Source organism: Simochromis diagramma, unplaced genomic scaffold (assembly GCF_900408965.1).
Source record: "Simochromis diagramma unplaced genomic scaffold, fSimDia1.1 OVJJ01000682.1, whole genome shotgun sequence".
Classification (NCBI taxonomy): domain Eukaryota; kingdom Metazoa; phylum Chordata; class Actinopteri; order Cichliformes; family Cichlidae; genus Simochromis; species Simochromis diagramma.
This window is the reverse complement of record NW_024387359.1, coordinates 1,104,808-1,128,611: the sequence shown is the minus strand read 5'-3', so window position 1 is coordinate 1,128,611 and position 23,804 is coordinate 1,104,808. Positions and strand designations below refer to the sequence as shown.

The 23,804-nt window shown below is 38.2% G+C and overlaps 1 protein-coding gene across 3 annotated transcripts in view; it reads right to left on the bottom strand.

Annotated features, from left to right (window-relative positions):
- erbin (erbb2 interacting protein) overlaps positions 1–23,804 on the bottom strand; it is a 48,288-nt gene that overhangs the window by 18,063 nt on the left and 6,421 nt on the right. For all 3 annotated transcript variants that reach the window (XM_040007285.1, XM_040007287.1, XM_040007286.1), the window contains exons 2-9: positions 8,212–8,406; positions 7,900–8,017; positions 4,456–4,534; positions 4,228–4,317; positions 3,438–3,494; positions 1,589–1,652; positions 1,304–1,378; positions 464–608 (exon numbers count right to left, since the gene is read on the bottom strand). In XM_040007285.1, the coding sequence (XP_039863219.1) occupies positions 464–608; positions 1,304–1,378; positions 1,589–1,652; positions 3,438–3,494; positions 4,228–4,317; positions 4,456–4,534; positions 7,900–8,017; positions 8,212–8,397 (814 nt within the window). In that variant the 5' untranslated portion in view covers positions 8,398–8,406. The remainder of the gene's footprint in view (positions 1–463; positions 609–1,303; positions 1,379–1,588; positions 1,653–3,437; positions 3,495–4,227; positions 4,318–4,455; positions 4,535–7,899; positions 8,018–8,211; positions 8,407–23,804) is intronic.

The following is a 23,804-nucleotide window of genomic DNA, read 5'->3' as shown; positions in this document are numbered from 1 at the left end:
TTAATATGTTATGAGTATCTCACTGTGTACTTCACTACAGTTTTATATTGTTAGCATAATTTGGTTTCATCAAAAACCAAAAATAAAACTGAATACTGAAAAATAAGTAAAAGGTAATTATGCAGCACATCAGTTTCATGCTCTGTTGCAATTATATATAGATCAGTTTCTATTAGAGAAAATGACACAGAAAAATAAAGTCTTGTGGTAGTACTGTCCCGTCGGCTCACACTGCAAGTGCTAAAAGAGACATAGAAAGAGACAAGAGAGGCTTTTTCACTGATGAAGGGCTTGGAAAGATTTAAAAGCTGGCAACAGCTAAAAGAGAGTTAAGGTGTTTCATAACAGGTCTTCTAATACGGGTGTGTGTGTGTGTGTGTGTGTGTGTGTGTGTGTGTGTGTGTGTGTGTGTGTGTGTGTGTGTGTGTGTGTGTGTGTGTGTGTGTGTGAGACAGATCTTTACCGATGGAGCCTGGCAGCTGTGTGAGAGCATTGTTGGAGAGCAGGAGGTCCTGTAGATTCTCACAGCCGCGGATTTGTTCATCCACCATCTCCAAGTTGTTCTTCGACACGTCTAGATACACCAGTTGTTTTAGTGTCCCCAACATCTGCACAAAATAAAATAAAAAGTCACCCTTAATTTATGCAGCAGTATGAGATGCAAACTGTGGCAGTAAATTAAAATGATCACAAACAAGCAGTTAACTAACATTTTCTGCAGTGAAGTAAACTAACTATATATGCAGACATGATATAATCCCACAGTGGGAGACAATATCACACTTATTTTAGGTTGAAAACACTGTTCTGCTAATAAAATGAGTAACACTTAATGGTTTGTTTCATACTCCACAGACGTCATGGCTTATAAAAGGCCAGATTGTGATTACAGCTGATGCTACTGAAATGCTGGCAGCAGAACTAATGCTTTAATTATGACCCACTTACAAACAAGCTGGTCATTTGGATGAAAGAAGAGCCTCATTTAACAAATCCTGACTGTCAAAACACCGACATAAGAATTCATTCATAGCTGATTTTTTTCTGGGGGACATATGCAAACCCAAAACTATGCATTTTGTTGTGCGAGTTCATCCTGCGACAGAATCGCGTTCAAAGCGCAGCCCTCTCTGCTGGTTTCAGAGAGCTCAAAGTCTGATGTAAACTGACTGCAGCTCGTTTTGATGAAGACTTGAGGAGACACACAGTTTTGGGGGGTTGGGGGAGAATCGAGGGAAATAATCTCAAGATGATGTGTTAAGACGCAGCAGTCACTGAACGGGAATATGAGCGTATATGATACCCCAGGTAAAAAGGTCAGTTTGTTCCCGTCCATCCACAGCTCCTTGAGTCCAGTCAGCCACTCCACCACCTCAGGCTGCACATGTAGAAAAGAGAAAGCACGTAGTTGTGAGCAAGCTAAAAAAAAAAAACAATCACATTATCATGTATAAATGACGGTTCAGAGTGTAAGGAAAAGAAAAATTTCGACATATGTGCTTAAAAAACCAAAATAGGACAGGGAACAGATTAAGGAAGGAGGAGGTGAGAGCCCCGAGCAGTGACAGACTGACTGAAAGATACTCACCACTTCAGTGAACTCATTACTCCCCAGGTCCAACCTCTCCAGCTGTGTGAGCTTCTGCATGCTTCTGCAGACACACAAGAAGGAAACATAAAAAACAAAACAACAACAACAAAAACACATGAATTTCATGGTTTACATATTAAAGAAGAAAAAAAAAAAAAACAGCCATAAGAAAATTCCTCCTCTATGCCACTGTCAGTCAGTTTTCATGCTGTTCGATTTGGAAAGCACACATGCGCCGCCTTCGCTCCTGTCACTGAATAATTTTATGTGGAAATAAATACCTTTTAGAGCTTAGGCGTGATAGAAATATGCTCTAAATAATGGAAAATGTGCCCTAAGCCTTGCTCCAAAATTTTCTCTCACATTCAGGCCACAGGCTCACATTCTCCCCTACACTGTAAACACGCACTGCTTACAACACTGATTTAACTGACCACAGCACAACAGACAACTGGAGAGAAAATATTTTCATAGAGGCTTATTATTAGTGATTAAGAACAACTCTTTCCTCACAGATCGAATAACAAGACACCTTTGAGGACATTTGTCCTTTACTGCCAGCAGCAAAAAACAAAAACGCAGCACGTACACAGACACGCGCACGCGCAAATAAAAGCAAAATAAAAATAAAACATTTCCATTGACTGTCAATTTCACAATGTGAATATAATATAAAAGTTGATTAAAAAGTATAATCCCAACCCTAAAGCAAATCAAGACACCGTGAAAACTGTGTTAGTGGAAATGTACTTGTGGGACAGAAATGATACCAAGGAACGAACAGTGTTTCTCCCCACACCACAAAAACCCCCACACCAAACCAAACAGCTAAAAAAGGGTGAGAAAGAGCCGTTTTTGCTAATCTAGAAAGTGAGTTCACCAGTTAAAAAAACAGCACTAAGGGGCTTATGACCCTGAGCGAGGAACACTGCAGCCTTCTTTAAAACACTTGGTTTATGCATGTGCTCAGTGTGTGTCTGTGCACCAGAGGAGAGAGATGGAGAATAGAGGCAGCAGCTTCTACATGAAAGCCCTGAGAAGACTTCTATTGCACCCCTTTGCACACATTGTTTACATCTCTGAAATGCTTGTGTGTTGCACTGGCAACGCTCCCGATCATTAGTCCCTTTCTTTGTCAGGCCTCCAGACTTTAACAGGTCTGGCCTCTGTCACATAAACACAGCCAGAAAAAAGGGATCCGCTCTGAGCTGTGGCACTGACTGTACTGCACTTTATACACTGGCTGGAACATCAGTCAGTGAAAAATAAATGCAAAAAAAAAATTAATAATAATAAAGGGGAGATTATAAAAGGAAACTCAGACAGAGGGGGGAAGGGAAAAAAAGGCAAGTATCGTTAAGCATGGTAAGATGGTAAAGCTAGTCAAGTGTGACAGAAATTAAAGAGAAACCAGGGAGACGGTGACTTCCCCCAAAAATCACCTGGAGCTTTCTCTAATATCTGTGGGACATTCAGTCTCACAGCACACTTCTCAAATAGCAAAAAGACCTTCACCACTGTCTCAGTAGAGGATTATAAAACCTGTCAGCGCAAGTGGCCAAGTAAAGGGGACTCTTATGTAACACAGTGGAATTTAATACTACAGTTAGAGGTTTAGAGAAAGAGTCTATGATTAAAACAAAGGATAAAGGACAGACATTGCAGGGGGTGCAAGAGGAAGAGGACAATGAGGAAGTAGGGATTAAAATAAATAAATAAATAAATCTTGTCGCAGTTCATAAAGCGACTGAATTTCAGAGAGACTCTGCTTTTATTATTATTTTAATTAAAATGAACATTCTTCATATTTCACATTTGGAAGGTTTGCTAAATGAAAACCACCTACTTTGGCAACATCTTTAACTGATTCTCCCTCAGCTCCAGGATTTGTAGCTTAGTCAACCTGCAAGCAGGAAAAAAATCATTGTCATAATTAGTTGATTTTCCCCAAAAGGGATATTATGTGAAATGGCTTTTGAAGCTTAGCGGCCATGATTTTCTCAGCCGGCTTATCTTTCACTAAGCAGCTATGATGTGCAGTTACATGACAGCAAAAAAGTCTGATGTAATCTTCTCTTGTATAGAACTAGTACTAAAAGGAAGAAATATAAAGATGGAATCAGCACCAGATCACATCACGTTTTCTGCATTCAGAAGGCTCAACACAAACTTTTGTGTAACGCACAAGTAATGAAAGTGATTAATAATCTGTGTAGCCTAACTATATATTGAAAAGTATAGTAAGTAAATGTTAAGAAGACACCATGATCATTTTAAATAAAGCGATCATTTTTTAAAGCTGCGTGTTTCTCCAGTATGACTTAAATGTAAATGCTAAAGAATTAATGGTAAGCCAGGTCTGAGAGATAGACAGACAAATAGTTCTGTGAATGCTCGCTGCATCACTTTTGTGCTGTTGACATGACAAAAGTAGTACTTGGTCCTGGTGCCACACAGCACAAGTGTAGCCCACAGTATGAATCAAAATCACTTCTACTGGGTCATCTTATCGAGCTAGCATCATTTTGTGTTGCATTTCTGCGGTTGTTAATGACTTGACTGCATTTAGAAAATTCAAATGTCAGTATCATGACTCCATCAAGTACAGCGTGTGACAAACCAGGGAAGAAACAGACCTGCCGAAGCTGGCTGGTAGGAACTCCAGAAAGGCATCGTTCAGGTAGAGCTGCGTCAGACTCAGAAGCTGAGTGAAGCCTTCAGGGAGCCTGATAACACATGCAAAGGCAAGAACGCGAATGAGAACACACAAGCAGCCTCGTAAGCCTCTGCAAGAACACTAGGAACCCAAACTTTATAGGGAACATTAAACTAAAATGTGTTAGGTGAGGGAAAGCCGAACTCACTTGGATATGGGATTCACGCTGGCTTCTACAATTGCTAGGCCTTTGCAGTTCTTGATGTTCTCTGGAAAGTCCTGGATGCCTGGAGAGAAACAGAAGTCATCAAAAATTATCATCAGCAGGGCAGGAGTACGACTACAAAGCTACATCTGCTCAGTGTATCTCAGCTGCTTTGTTACTGCTGACACAAAATGAATAACTTCCGTCAAATGAAAAAAAGATAAAACATAATGAAAGACATCTTATTTAACACAAATAAAGAACCAGAAAGGTTCTCTGACTGAACAGTGTGTGATCGTGGTATAATAAGAGCAGCTCTGCACCTTTCTTCGCCCTTATTTTTTGTCTTCACTGAAAAGAGAGAAGAAAAGTGCAGAACTGCATGCGGTTACATAATAAAAGAGCAGGAAACAAAGAGCAAAAACAAAAATAGAAGGTGAGGGATCTATTTTGAAGTCTGCAACTTCTCACCAAACCTTCACAGCAAGGTGAGCATTGTGATCAAGTCTCACGGTTTATTTCCACCTACTTTCTTTTATGCCCACAACACTTAGGCTAAAGTGCTTTGTGTGGAAGGATAAGCTCCATTTAATGTAAACACGGGACATGAAGCTCCGGTTCATGAAAATGCCACTACATCCTTTAATGTCTGTTTAATCAAGGCTGCTTTTACACTCGTTTATAGTCCAAGTACCTTTTTAACCTCTCTGTTCCTGAAAGGGTTTTGCTGACTGTGCAAACTTCTTTATGGAGTCAGGTAGAGAAGCGTATGGACAGTCAGGCTATTTTCCCTAATTTTGGATCTGTACAACACTCATGGATTTAAAATGAAGCAGTCAAGATGCAAATCAATTTTTTGCATTCACCTTTAATAATTTACAGTCCTGCCTTTTACACAGGCCAAAGTAATTGGACAAACTAGCATTATTATAAATATAATTATTATTACTTAAATGGGAATCTGTAGCAATCCTTTCCACAGACATCATTAAATGCTGCATGTCCTCCCTCGAGATGCTCTGCCAGGCTTTTGCTGCTTGTTTGTGAGTCTCTCTGCTTTCAGCTTTGCTTTCACTAAAAGGCATCTCAACTCAGCTGAGGTCATGTGAGTGACTCTGCCATTTAAGAACATTCCCTTTCATTGCCTTAAACAACCTTTGGGGTTTTGGGGTCATTATCCATCTGCACTGTAAAGCACCAGCCTTTTAGTCTTGCAGCTTTTCAGCACAGTGTAAGCTATACGTTTTAAAAATTCATCCTGTTGCTTCAACAGTCACTTCATCTAGAAACACTAGTGAACCAGTTCCTCTGGCAAACATACATGCCATGTCATTTTGAAAGAGGATGTAGTATGAGCTCTTCCTTGCCTTTTGTATATGTTTTTTTTTCTCTTAACATCTTCCTGGTACAAATTGGGTATACCAGAACTGGAAGGCCTTTTGTTTTTCTTTCAAATTGGCCTTTCTGTTCCCACACTTGACTTACACTGACCACACCTTGGTCTAGTTAAGAGTTCATATGAATAGCTACCAAATGCAAAGTCAAACCCCAGAGTCAGCTCCAGATTTATTTTAAACAATGAGGAAACAATCGGGAACCACACCTGCTGATGGAGCAGCTTACTATTCAAATGTCCAACTACTTCTGAGCTGCAAGTAATGAAGAGACCGTTTAAAAATGGGTGTTATTACCAGCCAGTTAATGCAATTTTCACTTACATTCACACTTGCTGGGGATTTATGTTTTGGTGGGGAATCTGTGCACATAACCTCTGTTACATCCTAACTAGAAATATAACTACACAATGACTGATTACTGCTGTGCATTTATTGGCTTTTTCTTGGCAGTTTTTGAATTTATTAGTGATCGAGTAATGACCATTGCCTCAATATAGGGGGGAAAAAAAATAATAACACCGATCTAAGGACTTATAAACATCAGCAAATTCCTAGAGGGAGACTGCTGAAACTTTTGTAAGGGATATTAGTGAATGTACTAAGAAACGGAAAAACAAGAAGGACAAATATGTTTGCCCCCCAAAACCCCACCGCAACAAAGAGTCCAAGGAGGGAAAAAATATAATTGTCCAGCACAAGCATAAATACTGGCAACAACGTCTGCCACTTACTAGGTTACATTGTAGGCACTGCAGGATTCCCCACAGAAGTCTAAATCACGCCTTGTGGTCAGTTTTGAAACATTAATTAACCCAAATCCATTCATGTCTTTGGACTGTGGGAGGAAGCTGGTACCCAGAGGAGACAGGGAGACATGGACATGTAAACTCCACACAGACTGGTTTAGAACTCAGGACCTTCTTATTGTGAGGCAATAGTGCAAACACCACCATGGAGCTCACACACACACGAGTGTGGGTGGCCATCTGTCTCTCTGTTAATTGGCTGACAGCTTAACAACCTGTCCAGGGTTGTCAATCTGTCGTTCCCCACCTCTCACCCTATAACAGCTGGGATAGGCTCCAGCCCCGCTTCAATGGATAAATGTAGAAAGTGAATGGACAATTAATGCAATATTTTTGTTACATTCTTTGAATTAAAACTGGAAGTCATCCATTATGTTTTTTAAAAACTGTCAGGGTTTTTTTGTTGTTGTTCATTTGTCCTTATTTAATATCATACTTTTGAATTTTTCTACTGCATGGTGCTGGTTTTCTTTCAATTTACAAAAGTCTACTTTACAAATAATGATTGCGATACGGAGGCTAAAACTGTGTCAATTTATTGCAGATGTATTTGATATAAAAACTGAATATACATTTTGTTGTTATTTTTTTTGTTTTTTTTAAAAAGGCAGAAATTATTTAAACAGCAGAGTCATCTGACTGATTCGGTGCGCAGCCTCACACACTTTGTTCTGCACCTGTTTTTTGTTCTAAATGTCACCCTAGAAGAGCACCAAGTGTGTCTGTGGAAAGCTTTCATCAAACAGGCAACATTTAAAGGGCTTCAAGTACAAAGCCCTGTCATGTTCAACAGTGCAAATGTTTAATATCAAAGCAGTAAATGTTAAACTTTGACAAATGCCGCTGCTTCCGACTCTACAAAACAGTTGACAATTCACCCTGTAGATATTTTGTTACAGTGTGTGTGTGAGAGAACCAGCTCAAAGAAGCTTCATATCGCCCTTTCAGTTTTTTCCATTTCATTTGAGAGAGAGTTTCTAGCTGCTTGCAGGTCTGGGCTTGTCCACTTGCTCTATTGATCAGTTTTTTGAGTCATGTTGTGACGTAAACACAGCAAATTAAACATGCTGTGGCATTTCGCCTTGTCTCATCTTTGAAAAAGCAAATCTAAACAAGGTATTACTGCGTTCATATATTTTCTTGCCGTCATGACAACAAAAAGACAGTTTCGACGTCTGAAATTTCAAAGGAAAGTTTTCAGGCTTTAAAGCAAAAAGGTTCTAAAAAGGAATCATCCTGCTTACTGTTTTTGCTGACATCAAGCTCCCTGAGATTGATGAGGTTTGCGATCGCTGCTGGCAACACTGTCAGGTCGTTATCTGGCATGCTCAGTCGGTTGAGTAACTGGCAGTTAAACAGTTGCTTGTAGAATGAGGAGGGGGAAAAAAGAAATTATAAACACCATGTGGTTTAACATGTGGTTCACCTACACAGTCCCATGAGAAATGTACAAATGTCCCGACTTTTAATAAAGCTCAACTGTATCCCTCAAAGACTCCTAGCAACAAAGATGTACAAACACTGAAGGTTTCTATACATCACAATGCATGCCTTACTTTAGGCAGCTCCTCGATCTGGTTGGCATCGAGGTAGAGTTCTTGCAGGGTCTTCTCGAAGTTAAAGATCTCCTTAGGAACAGTCTCCAGGCTGCAGTGGGAGTAGTCCAGCGATGTTACGATCTCCTCCTCGCCCCGCAAGCAGCGGCATGGTACCAGACGAACAAACAGGCTCCGCTTGGACATCCTGAGGCACTATGGAGGGAAAATGGAGAGATATGAAGAAGGAGACTAGGACGATAAGGAAGCAGACTGGTGACTAGCGCTACTATCACACTTCACTTCCTGTGTAACACAAGGATGTTGACATTTGATCAACTTTAATGAAATGGAAATGATTAAAATCGCACATTTAATTTGAATAAGTATGACACAACAGAAAAGCAGCATCAGCCCGTAGTGTAACAATCAAGACTTAAATAGATTAGAAAAATGGATGTGAAACAACGGTCATGTTTAGCTTCTGGTGCGACTTCCACAAATCACTCAGATCATCATAAAAGGGAAAATTCAACATTTGTCAACCTTGGCTCTCACATTTAAATCCAATATGACTATTAGTCATTATTGTTTCTCACAGTTTCTAATAAAGCACAGAAGTAGGAGGAAGTAGTACCCAGTTGATTTACAATTCTGTTTCTTTCAATAGCCACGGGGCTGCCGGCTATGTTTACTTTTGGTCGTCTTACTTTAGTCTGCGATATCTGATAAATTTAACCTCCCCGGAAAGCTGTAGGAGGCTGTCTCTTGCTAGTCTGTAAATCTCATCTCCACATCTGAGGAGGAGGGTAAAACTGTCACAATGGACAAGGCAAACAAACACTGGAATTTAAATGGAAATACTTGTTACTAGAGAATTACACTTAAAAATAATAATGCAGCCCAAAATCTGTCCCAAAGCACAGTACACTGTCTGGTGTGTAACGGCTCTCCAGGCACTTTTGCAGACGGACCTCTCAAAGCAGTTGGCAAGCTGCATCATGCACACTCAATACTATTATTTCTTCCAAGGGAGTGGGCTGCCAGTTTTTTCCTCAAATTTGCATACACTGCACATAATCACTGCCAGTGAATCAATCCACACAGATTTTTACTGAACAAAAATAACTTTTATTTTAGGTCTTCAGTAAATATCCTGGAAAAGACGGACTCTTTCTGTTTACCATTTGGGAAAAGCCAATTTTCACATCTAACTTTCCATAAATATGCCAAATGTGATGCTGTTCAATGAAGTGGAGGATATAAATTCAAAAAGTAAGCCATGAGTCAGCCATTATTTTGGAAATCCTTGTGCTTGACTGGTTTCATGCAAAGCTCTCTACACCAAAATAAACTGATATCGATAAGACAGAAAATCTTTTCTGCTCTCAATGTGGATGAACAGATTAAAAGGTGGATAGGAGGGGTTTTGTTAAGCACTGCTGGGAAGTATGCTGGAAATTAAATGCATGTTTTCTATAGATCAAATCTACACAATTTTTCATCAAAGTGCAGTACACACTATTGAATGTGACTTTGGTCAACAGGGGCTTTGTTTGGACCATGCAGAGAATGAGACTTCCCCTCCCCCTTAATCTTAATCTGAGTATTGTCATAGAAAATCATCTCAGAATACTTCATCCGCTCTGTATCTTGTCTGGCTGACAGAGCCGCCGAAGTGTGGTAGACTTTAAATTTTCGTTGCATGCTATATGTGGGTGAGAGCAAGTATTTCAGTTAGACTTTGCTACAAACAGCAACAGCATACTTATTTTAGGGGTGATATTGGGCCAATAAAAAGTAAAAGACAGACCTCTTTTTCTAGAAAGTGCAAAGTAGTAGAGACGGCAGTATGATCTACTTGTTTGCCACAGCTTTTGTGACAATTCAGTCCACAATTGTCCCAAATGCAGAACCAGTCAGCTATTCTTCCATTTCCCACTCATTAATAATGGCTGCATGTATGCACTCACCCACACTCACATGAAGTATGCACATGTAAAAGGCTGTCAGCCTCCCACACAATCTTCTCTATGGAAGAGGCCAGCTCATGTATAAGTACTTAGAGTAATCTGGGCCATCAGCAGAGGAGACGACAGAGGGCCTGCCTCCATTCAACCCAAGCAAGAAGAAATAAACACATGTATGACGCATGCTATTAAGAGTGGTCAGAGAGGGAGGAGGGAATGCAGCATGAATTAACAGAGAAGGTGTAGTAATTATGAGTTAATGTAAGGTATGCAAAAAACAAACAAAAAGGTCAGGCAATCAGTGAGACTTTTTACTTAATATATTTACAGTATTTGAATTTATGACGACATACCTGAAAAACTTTGTTTTGTATCTTAAACAAAACCATTTTTTAATGGATCCTGAGTGTTAGTTATCAGAGCCGAAGAGCTGTACTGCCACGTAAAAACAGTTTTTTTAATAACACTATTATTCAAGGTGGTGCGCTGCTTCGATGTGAAGACAAACGGAAATGGACAAGATATGCTGCACTGCAGGGCTGGCTGGCCCAAAGAGTAATCTGGAAAGCAGCACACTAATGAGAACCGTACTGTCTACAACAGATCGGTTTATCCACTGACCTACATGTTACGGGACTGATGACTGACCACACTCACCCAACTTCAGTCGATCAGGAGCTTTTGACTTCTTAACTAAGAAAATTCAAGACATGCAACGGAGATTTCCAGACATGTTAAGCTCTTGGCTGACTGACATTTTCTTTCTTAGCCTACTTATTTCGGCAAAGTATTTACTTGAACCATCGTGCTAGTAAGTGCTTAGGCTGATGGGACGGAAAAGGTTAAAAAGTAAAAAAAAAAAAAAAACCCACAAAAAACTAAAAAACCCAAACAAAAAAAACCAAAACACTAGCTATATTTATTCATAGATTTTCAAACTGTGTGGGTGTGTGTGAATAGTCAGCATGTGACTTTGCAGGCACACTTTCTGTGTAACAGTAAATGAAACAATCTAGAGGGCAAGCCAGTCACAGAATCCCACTTAGTTCTCCCACTCAGAGCCAAAAAAACCCCCCCAAAAAAAACAAAAAACCTCTTCCCTGTCACAACCCTTTCCCTGCAACTTAAGTGCCTCCCGGGTCAGTGGTGTTGCTATAGATACTACAGTGAATTGTAGAAGCAGCTCTGAGACATAAAAAGTCATTCACAAAACACACAGCTGAACTCACTTATTAACTGCGTATGTGGAACGCGTCTCACTAATAAAATACAGAAAAGGCTGTACAGAAAGAGGTCTATGCAAGAGAACTGTACAATGAAACTGTGAAAATGGCACATTTTCAGTTTTTACCATCCATTTCATGCCAGAAATATCTGTGTGAATTCTGTAAAAGGTCACCAAGGTCTTCCACTGTGGCCAACAAGTATTCAATGGCCAACTTCTAGTTTATCCAGTAGTAGCAGTAGTTTGCTTTAGTGACTAATAAGTCCCAATTGAAAATAATTGGGGTAATTCCCCATCAAATGCTTTCCGCAGAAAGGATTTATACTCTCTGAGATAACCAGCAGTTAAGCTCAGATATAGTACCCACACTGTAGTAACTTGTGCTCCGTCTGTCTTTGTTTTGGTGACTAACTTTTCTCACCTCCATGGCATGCTCTGTTCATTTCTTGTCCTCTGTCAAATTAGCATCTCTACCCATCTTACAAACTGAGCAGCTCACTTCAAACTTTGAACATTATGTGCCAGTCAGCCCTAAAACTGTCTGTGAATCGTTGCTTAAGGATCGTGAGCATTAATGTAATCCTTAACTTCATTTCAATATTAACACTGTAGTGTTGAAAATGAAACTGCAAAACATCTGATGAGTTTATTCTGAAATTCAGACTGTTCCTGTTGTGACATAAAGGCTATTCTGCAAAACACTGCCAGAAAGCTGAACGTCACCCAACTGTATGTACGGAAATACTGTTCTCACAGAAATGCGTAACTAGCTTTAACAGGAATAAAAAGAGAAATAGGCTGACAAGTACATCACACTCTAAGATTGGGAAACAGAGGCTTCACAGCTCAGCTAGTACACAGTATGGGATGAAATCTTCATTCTTTTCACACGGAAACAACAAGAACACTCTCACAAGTTTCCTAAGAAAAATGATTTGATGATGGACATTTTGAAATCATTATCATAACCAAAGATGCTGATGCTCAAGACTCAATGAGTCATCTTCACTACTTTGTTACTCAGCAAGCCTCACTATGGAAAACAACCTAGGGCCAATCACGGAAGCTCCACTCCTGCCACGCCTACAGGAACACAAGCACAATGGCAGCTGAAACGGAGGCTGTGCACCTGCACTTAGATATTCTATTGAAAACATAATTAGAAAATAAAGCATTTATGATTTATAATTCACGTACTAACTTTCAACTTTCACTCGGACCAATTCTCATCATTTTATATTTTTCCAAAAAGGTTTTTCTTTCTTTTCATTTAAGTGAAGCAATGCTTTTTGAGCTTTTAAAGCCCTTAGTAATTGTTTGAGTTTCTAGAGAAATTAAACAACAATAGGAGATCAAATTAATTGTAAGAACATCAACTCTCAAAATAGACACAGCAGGTATTGTTGATGCACCTTCGTGTGCATTTGTATGTATCGTGAGTTAAATTGAAGTGCAAGTATAGCGTTTGACGGCAGCAAACGGCTTGTGTTATTTATAGTACTTGTCTGGTTGATATGGCAGAATGTGATTAGTATGGGGTAGCTCTTGCCTTATGAAAGGAGCTTTTGATCCAGATTGCAGGGAACTGTTACATGATTTCTGAGCCACAGCTGAAATTTTACATTAGAGATTATGGCGACAGAAACAATACAGCAGCGAGGAAAAGAGGCACATAATGACCCGCAGACCCCGTGGGATACATTTGAACTGCTTCTCACTGTGATGGAAAAGGAAAGGGAAAAAGTCACTTCCTTAATTTGGGGAGGAGTGCTAGTCATTATAGATGTGTTTCTAAAATGCAACTTTAACTCCTTTTAAAACTGAATCTTATTCTTTACCATTCGATTTGTCAGTGGAAAAACAAAGTGCAGAACGCAAGTTGCGAGATTTACACAATGCTTATTTTCTCAAATGTCAAGTTGCACAACCTTTAAAAGAACTACAATCCTTGTATATTTCAACATGAACAAGCACATACTAGCATGAGACAAATTGTGGTGAAATTCAACTTCAGTATTCAAACCACACTTAAAACATTTCTACATCTGTAGACTAAATGCAGACTACTCAGATTTGTAGTCATGATCTCATGCTTGTATAAATATAGACACATAAACAAGATGATCACTAATATTGATATTTACAACACCATCAAAGAAAAATTTTTAGTTCACAATTTTTGCAAAATATGGTGAAACTTGATCTAAGATCTAGCAAGACTCCTTTCAATTTTAATTCTGTAAACCCCAAACCTCTGTTAGCTGTAAATTTGAAATTACAATGAACTCATAGTATGAAGTACAGCTGAGATTAAAGTTGGTACGGTAAAACTGTGTTCTTTACTGAAGAAACATCACAATAAAATCCCTCGAGATTTCCTTTCCTCAGGCCACCTCATTAACAACATTACATTTAAATCCAGCAGGCACAACAGGAGAAGTGTTGCTTGTCAATAATGCAGATAGATGTTGAGTTAAGACAACAAAAATCAAGCTGCTGACTAAGACACACAGTCAAGTTTTTCTACCCCACATATTCTTAATCCAAGAAAAAGTGTAATTTTTTTTTCCCAAATCACAAAACAAAAACAGACTAGAAATACAGCTGAGACAGGTAGAAAGGCAAGCCTGTTGTCAGTATCTGTAGCAGCTAAGTGGAACCTGAACTTCCAGTTTTGCTCCCTCTTTGCTTTTGGTTCTCACCAGCGATCTTAGGTCTCAGTGGTCTTGCGTGACAACTGAAAACAAAACCGTGATTGTTTTCTTTGAATTTCAGGTGAAATGAGGCAGTGCAACCTGATCTCCAACAAAGAGCTTTTACAACATCTTCCCAATTTTCTCCTCTAAACAGATTGGCTCTGACAGAATACACTCATACTAACGAGAAGCATATCAATCTCAACACTTGCATGCGCCCTACAAAAACTCCTCAAAATTAGAATACTGGAAGGCTTTGGAAATGTAAAACACAACAGTCCATTATCACTGCTAAATATGCTGAAGCTCTAGAAGGAAAACACTCAATGGGAACACTTAGCTGTGAATCAGTTGTTAAACAACGTGCTTATAGTAAACGACACAAAACTGCTCAAGAAAACTAAAGAATTTAAATATATGTAATGACTGCAGTGGACAAAAATCTGCACAAACTCAGGCCATTATCTGCTTCAACCATCCCAACAATTTGCACTATTGACTAACAACACACTGTTTAAATATGCAATCCTCCCACATGCTATGTTACACAGCTGTATGCCTCCACCCCAGCTAAGTCCACTAGGATATTTACTCAGAAAGCATTTAAGTTGATTTTAATGGGTGTCATTCTGGGATGGCAAATCCCTTCAAGTTTCATCCTTATTTAGTGCCCCGTGTGTCGATTTAAGTTTGTTTATTTTATTTTTTTTAAATGACACATGCACGCACGCAAAAAAATACTTTAAATATACAAATGGAGATGTACTTGAGGTAGTCTTATTTTCAACTCATTTATTCAGACACTGAGAACTAAAGAGATGGCGGGACCTCCAGAAGAATGATGACAAACAGGGAAAAGGTAACTCGCATCCAAAGATGGTGTCTTCTCTGCCTTACACAGGGGAGAAGCATGTTCAGAAACTTGCCTTCTGTGTAAGCTACTAACAATCTGTCCTACAATTTGCTTTTTTTCCACTTTAAATGTTAGAATGTCAAGTAGTGTGTCTCAATTCCTCCCTCATTTCATTATATTTTGCTCGGAAAATTGAAAACGGTGCAGTGACTTTTTGAAATGTGCATTCATACATTGGAATACAATATCTAAGGCAAAAACAATTCTAACAATGTTGTTTGGTATGACCACCTTTGTTTAACTCTTTCCTGTCATTTCTTTAAGTAGTCTTCAGGAATAGTCCTCCAGTGTCCAAAGCTTCTCTCAGATGTGAGCTGGGTTTTGTTCTGTTCAGATTATCCCACGTTGCTTTAATACAGTCGATGTTTGGGCTCTTGGGAGGCCAATCCATGACTAAAAAAAGTGTTTGATTGTGTGTTTTTAGGCCCAGGTATGGTTTCACTGCATTAGCAGGTTGTTTGACATATCATCATCATGATTATTGCGCTTCCAAGTCTTTAAAAATTCATAACAATACACAAAATGTATGAAGATGTTTTAGAAATAAACAATGACAAGTCCTAAAATCTTATTGCCCCTGAGAAGATATTCAGTGTAGTTTAGTATGAAGCTGTTGTGTAGAAAGTAATACAATTTGTTGCCAACGGAGTGTAAAAGTGATCAAGTAAATACAGCAAATCCCAACTTCTTGAAGTTGTGTGCATGGTGTTTTTGCCAGACAACTTTGTTGTTTACCCTCCCATTTTTTCTGGGACACTCATCAGGTGATGTCATACAGTCTTAAGATATGGCTTAACTGTGCAACTGAAAGAACTGGAAGGCGTGGCATCAGTTAGGTGTGGGCACATGAAGAACACAAGAGTTATAAATAAATGAATGAAAAGAGACTGTATGACTGGAATTTGAAAATGTGTTTTCATATATAAGCTGAGATCTTTAAGGAGATTAAAAGACAACGAATGAGAAAATGGACACTCTTTTACACCATCTCTCCTTTAAAAGTGTCCTCTACAGAGGACTGTAATTCTGCTTTGACCGAGTACAAGATGAAACATGATGTGGCCATGTATCAGCAAATCAACGACAACCCCGGATAGAGCATCTGAATGATAAGCAATAGTAATTGAGTAGCTAACATCACAAGTCTTTTTTTTCTTTTTAAATGTGTATTTTTGTTTGTTTCTTCATGTTGTTGTAGTTGTATTATTTTAACAAGTTCAAAATATGGACATGTTACATTACAATCTAACAATTCTTGAGTTAATTATGCAAGTTGCAAAATCAGTACAAAAGCCACAACCTTTTAAGAACTACCTTGTTGTGTCTTTGGAAGCCACTTCCTGGCAACATAAAGACTGACAACATTTCTGCTGAGATGTGCAACAACGTGGGTATCCTGTGAGATGGGTTCACCACAGTCGTTAATTGACGTCAGGTTTCTATTTCACCGTATACGCAATACCAGCCCACGGAGTGCAAGATTTCCTAGTGAGCGCCATTTGCAAAAGTTCTACAGCAGACTTGTCTAATACAATAAGTAAACTAAAACTACAAAGTGTTTTAACTGCAGCTAACTGGTACTGTTAAAATGAGAAGAAAGACTATTTCTGAGTCACATCTGTATACTAGTACACAAATGTAATAACGTAAAAAAAATAGTTAAATACAGCTTATTCTTAAGCATCACCTGCATGACATTCCATCTAATTGCTTGTAATTGTTATTTTTTTAACATATTTTTTTTTGTATCCCCACTTATTACTTGATACCCCATTTCTACAATACACATAATGTCTGAGAGGTCCAACCCCAAGCAAAGAAACCAGAATGAGAAGAAGCACTTTCTAGATCATCTCTCCTTTTAATGTTTGCTCTACAGGAGCCTATAACTCTGTTAAAAACAATTACAGGATCATTTATGATGTGGCTGTATCACAAATCAGCAAAAACTACTCAATTTTAAGACCAGAATGAGATTAGCAAAGAGCTGCAAGATAAAAAGGTCCACCGCTGACCTGCTTAAAGGTTTTGCCTAGATGGCTGCATAAATGTAATACAATCCAAACTGGACAACAGAGGTAATTCTTTCCTGTGCACACTGCACAGCATGTGAAAACTCTTACAAAGATCAATGCATTCACATGTGAAGATAATCCTTAAGGTTATAAATAGCTGCCTGCTCCAACATCCTGTCTGCCGGTAAGTATTTAATTAAATATGATATCCAGCTAAATATGAACCTTTGAGATCCTTTGCACAGAGGAAATACTGATACAAACTCTCTGACAACAACAACAACAACAAAAAAAAAAAAAAACCTATGCATGTTCGTCTTTTTCTTCATGCAAAATACACTTAATGCAAGTCAAATGTACATTTTAAAAATTGGAATTTCTTTTATGTATATTGGATTGGCTTAAGTACCATTTTTCTGTAGAACAGCATGTGACACAAGAACAGACATCAACAGCAGGAGACACAAGGCGCTCTGGCCCAACACATTGGGCTTTTTTATGCCAACTATCTATTGTACTCAAAGATAAATCTCACATGACAGTCTGAATACATACGGCTACCTTTTTCTCTACACTAGCTTATCTGGTTTACAATGAGGTACAGGCAGATGCTTAGAGTTAGCATGTTGACTGAACAAGGAGTTCAAGTGCTATGGGACCAACATTGGCTTGTGCTCAACTCATGAAAAGCAGGAGGGCTATCTGCTCATGTACTAGGCAGCTGTGAATTAGTGAATTATTATTCTTTAATGCAGTGATAACGATCACAGTAACTGAGAACATCTATGGCAATTTTTTTTTTAAACAACTTAGTGAAAAATGGTACTTCCACAGTAAATACAGATACATGGCTAAGGCAAGGTAAGTATCCACTATAGTCACTTCTTTGTTTGTATTTAGCCATGTGAGAGGGAGGGGAAAAAAGGGGAGGGTGATACAGTCTGCCAAGTCTCAATAACCAGGTCAGACACATTCAGGTCAGAGCCATGTATCCATGTAGACAACTGCCGCATTTCCTTCTGCAAAGCATGGAAGTGGATAACATTCCCCTTTGTCTTTTTAAAAGTCAAAAAGTCTGATCATTAAATGCCATTAAAAACAAAAAAACCCAAACAAAAATAAAAAAACCAGAAACCCAGTAAACTATGAAACTGAGGATAGACTAAAATGAAACATACATGCTTCCCCTACTCTCATTAGCTCAGCTTAACCTTGTGCAAAGCACTGTTATCAGTTTATCTTGTACAGAAGAAAAAAAAAAAATAGCTCATTTCCCCCTTGAAAAAAAAAATAAAAATCTATGAGATCATGTATAAAGGTGAGATTGCAAAATACAGAATATCAAAGTTACTAGAACAGACTAGCTGTAGACTTCCTTTTCAAACATTTCTACCTACAATATAAAAACCACAAAAGACCAAGCTGTTGAAACACACTGTCAAGCAGAAGTCTGGCTTTTTGCATCTAGTTGATTTATCTTGCAAATCCAGTACTGTACAGGATCCTGCAGACAAATTTGATGGTCTAAAAGTGGCCTCAAAGAAAACAGCACAACTAAGCAGATACTCTACAAGATACCGGATCACATGCTGAAGGACAAATGCAATTGTAGTTCACCATTTACAGCTGTTCTTTCTATAAGAGTTTCTATAAGAAACTCAAATTTAAGTGAATTTTGCCAAACAAGTTGAATTCACAGAAGAATGGTACTTCTACTTTGTTCACATCATATTTCAAATAAACACATTTGTAAGTGAAAAGATACTGCCAAAGAAGCTGTACATCAAAATATAGATTATAAAAAATTATATAATGTTAAAAGTTATCAATCAATGCCTATATAATTTCTTCAAAATATGTTATACTCCTTAAGGTGTTATCATACACAGTGAAAGAACTTAGTAGATGTGCCTTTAAAAGCAGTAAGCAGCCATTTCTAATTCGTTACTGAACAATAGTTTCAGTCCTCAGCAAACTTTGGCATACCATGCATTTATCACAGTGCTGAAAGGCTGCTTAAACAGTAGCTCCATCATCATTATGCAGCTCTACATCAATAGCCTTCTGTCCCTTGTAATGTGATGTACTTATCATGGATAGAAAATGACCATGGAAATTAGACACTTGTTTGCTGACCTTGGTTTAAGTTACAGGTATCAAATGCACATTCAAGAAAAGCCCTGCATGCAAACAGAGTGGGAAAAACCAAGCACTCAAACAAGTAAATGTTGCACTTCGGACAAAGCCCTGAACGTCAAACCTGTTCTCATACAGAAGCCAGCTACGAAGTGTCACCTGTCATCACTATTCAGGTCACAAGACTTGTACATTCATAGTGTCCTTGAGACAAACTGAATAACTGTTTATGGAGCACCTAAAAAAAAAAAAAAAATACAAACTCAATTTATTGTATTTAAAACATAGAAGAAGCTCTACTGTTGGTCAAAGTCAGACCTTCGTCAAGCCTGTGAAACTGGATGAATTTCATGGGGGGAAAAAAGACATTTGTTTGTTAACAATCACTGTAAAGGCATCTTTACAATGTTTGCTGGTGGGATTTACTCTCAGCACAGAGTAAGTGAAACCTGTACCCATGACATCACAGTGGGACCATTTCAAAGTCAATTTGCCACCAAATTAACAGAACATTAGGTACATGATGATAATTGCAGCTATTATTTATTTATTTATTTTTTTAAAAACACTTGCCATACACTTGACTATAAAAAAAAACAAAACAGATGTTTTGCTGCAGGGTAATATATAAGCATCTTAGCTTAAATGTGTCTGTTTAATAACCTAAGATTGGTATATTTTCTGACCCTTTTTGAGTTGGGAATGCTAAATGCACACAGAGCTAGTCCGGCAGGTGTATCACGTCTCCTATCCTACAGAGATTTCTGACATTGTCAGAACTTTGCCTATAACAATGGACAGGGATGCCACCACGCTGACATAAAGCAGGTGAAAACACCACAAACTGCTATATAACATGCAATGACTTTCACGATAAATAAAAGACTGAAAAAAAGTAAATAAATGGTCCGACAGTGAACTGTTCCTTTTGTGATTTAACCATCAGAATAACTGTGAAACAATCTTGCAATAACTTTTTAGCCAATAGCAGTAGATACGAGAAGCTTCTTAGATTTATAGGCATTGGAATTAAAAACGGTTACATCCTTATGAGACAGTAAGGTACCCTTTAACACGTTGAGGCAATCATCTATTTAGCATCACAATGTGTGCACACCAGACGACTTCTTATACAAGTACCACTGCCGTGTTTATTATTTGTCTAACACTTTTTAAAGGTTTATTGGAAACAGCCAGGCTTGTTAAAAGGGGCATCATGGTGCATGTTAAGTAACCAAATTCAGCTTAATAGAACCTCTTTTTTTTTCAGTCATTATGTTGAACCATGCTTGGTAGGGGTTGCCTTAGCAGCTGTGGAAGTGATGTTCATCATAGTCATTTTGTTGGGGGGGGGAGCAGCTTCCTCAGCAAATGTTTTTGTAACATTTTATTAACTTAGTAAAAGGACATACTGAAGAGGTTCTTCCTGCCTTGGGACTCATATGAGAGACAGCAACACACAACTCAATTTTTAGATCAGATTATACAATAATATTTAAAAAACCATTTGCTCAATTTTGTCACAATAATCTTAAAGTCTTAATAAAAGAATGATGCAACTGTTTTCATGTTAAGGTAATAACACACTGTAAGATTCATTGAAAATACTCTTCTTTAACTAGGGAAAACCTGTATGACTAACAATAAAAACAAATGTAACATGATCTTGCTTCTCAGGTCAGAACACAACACTGTTGTATATGCATGGCTGGAAAAGTATTAGCCTTGCCAGCTGATCTGAGACAAACTGAGCCAGCTAGAAAGATCGGATCATCCCGCCGCTATCTTCATTGAGCACAACAGAGCTATAGAGCAGGAAAGAGGGAGGAAAAGGAGGGGGATTTTGACTTATTCATAGCATCTCCCAATCAGCTGCAAACACATTGGACTGCTCTGACACTCATTAGTTTCTGCTCCACTTCCCCTTCGGGTGCCTTTATCCTCATTACATCTATAAGAGATACTGAAGCCTGCTAAACAAAAAAGTTCCCACTGTCACACATTTCAATAAAGCAAAGGAAGCATCAGTTTCAAATTGGGGGTGTTGGCTGGAGTGGGGGGTGGGGGATCGAGGGGGCGTGTCTGGGCATTTTTCCATTCCCCTTTACTTTTCATTCAGAAAGCAACATTGCCATTGGTGCCACTGTGGGTTTAGGAAATCACCTGCAAATGAGGAAATACTTAAATGTATCAGTTCATATATTGAGATCTAAAACTTTATGCTGAAGTACCTGAAGTCCTATTGAGCATACGATTAAGTTTGATTAATAAATATGAGATACATCACGAGAGTACATTTGGCAAACGATTAGGAATGGGTGGCTTTGACTTTCTCACACTAATCTCTTCCTGCTCTAACCTACATTTTTCAATTCAAATAAAATACTGCAAATAATAGTGGACCCTCAAACTGTTCCTCAGAAAAACCATTTATATATTTATGTTCTGTAAAGCTTTGTCAAGATATTACAGGAAACACTATAACAGTATCCAGTAGTACAATAAAAAGTTTACTGTCTCACAAACTGTCTCACTTCCCCATTAAACTTACAGAGGGCAGTTCCATGGGAAGTCAATCACACAGCCAGAGCCCATTTACAGAGACACTTTTTTGTTTGGTTTACTGTGGAAATAATATCATTAGATCTGACTGCTGTGGTCTAATTTGTTATCAGCCTAAGGAGAACTAACCCAAAATCAAATTTAGCAGGTCCTCAGCCTGCTGTCAAATATGACACTGTGACCGAACACAAGGATTTGAGGATGAACTGCTGGTTAATTAGTGTGTGCTTAACTGGCAAAAAGAACAACTAAAATTGTAGCTGGACATATGACATTGTAGGCAGACTATAGTGTATTAGGGTCAGTGATCAAAGTCAGCCTCTGCTGTGTGCTTAAATAACAAAACAGTGAGGTGACTGGAACCCATACACTGAGTTTCTCTCGTTTCCAAACGTTGCCTGTGCAAACAAATAAAACTGAGTTTCACATTATTGATATCTCATCTGAGACCGAGCAGTTAGGTCATCATATCAGAATTTGTTAACTGTACATTATTAAAATACAGATGTGTGCAGTTAATATAGATACAAATGGATCAAAAACAATAATTCTGTAGTATTTGTAAGCAGGTGAGTCATTATTGTATTATCATTACCATTCCATTACATGATTAATAAACAAGACAAACTGTATTCTATTTACAATACTGACAGTGCACATTAGTTTATCTTTAATACCCAGCTGTGGCACAAGAAACATAAGTGATAATATATGCACTACTCTGAATATTAATTAGGGAAAAAGAAGCGATAACGTTAAGTCATTTGAGCTGCATGAGCTGTATACCCAATGAGCTGCACTGTATCCCGATTCAATGTTGAGAAAACTTTGGATTATATGTGGAAGCTATTTGGCAACATACAGTGAATAATTTGGAGAAGTCTAAATTGGTCACTTGGGAGAAGTCCCTAATTAAAGTTACAAAACCAACGTGATTAGCTGAGAAAGAGGTGTGCAAAAGAAACACATTCTACCCCCAAGTAAGGATTACTGGAGAAAAACTCATGAGAACCTATAAGTGTATAATTTCTTTCTTTTTCCTGTCTTCATGCATTACTCATTCATGAATATGAATGTGCCAAGCTGCAAAGAGCCTAATCGGGTTATCAAGCCACACAAAAAATCTCACTGAGTTTATTTTGAAAGGGTACACAACATTTGACTTTCCTATCCACAAATAATTGTATATATTAACCATTTTTAATAGTGTCTAATACTTTTGTATGCCTTGAAATCGACCAATCGTTAATCCTTATATCATACTTTTCTAGCGCATTAATATTTCAGCGTCTTGTGTGGAAGATATATTTAATGCATGACACTAGCCGTACAGCTTCCTCAACCAAACGCAAAGGATCTTATCATATGCAGACATTCTGAAAACAATGCGTTGCTCTGCCTACTGCACATCAGTTATACTGTACATTATAAAGACAGCTTATGGCAATAATACCAAGCTTATCTGTAGCTATTATTACAACAGACCATGCATGGCAGGACTTACTTCTAAGAACCTCTTTCTTTCCTCTTTTCCATTTGATAAACAAACCCCTTTCAAAATGTTTCCATTACACAAGTTCCTCTACAAAGAATGTCACATTTTCACACTACTAAGAAGTCTGATGCCATTTTTTCCCCATATATTTTTTAGGGCAACTTGGAGCATTTAATGGTTAGGTACCAATGACTAAAGATGCATTTCACTAAACATACCTGTGCCGATTAACACAAAGACTGAATGAGGCAGAAATACGCTGTGCTAACTGGGTCAGAGAAGCAGAGAAATCATTGGGGAAGAAGCTGAATACACAGATGTATTTAAAGCCAACACACCAGCATGCCAAATGGTATGCAAATTTACACTTTTCACACATAACAAGTCAATACACAGACTCACTGAACTTGTTATGGACCATCCATCCACTCTATGAGAAGCCTACATTCTACTTTATAGGCTATTCATTAAATATTGATGTCTAGAGGCATTGCATTACTTCCCATTTTATTAAGCCAGCTTTTAACAACCCCTGGGCATCAGACCAAGGGGAGAGGAAAAAAAAAAGAAATCCATAAATGTAGACTATATATAAAAAACTA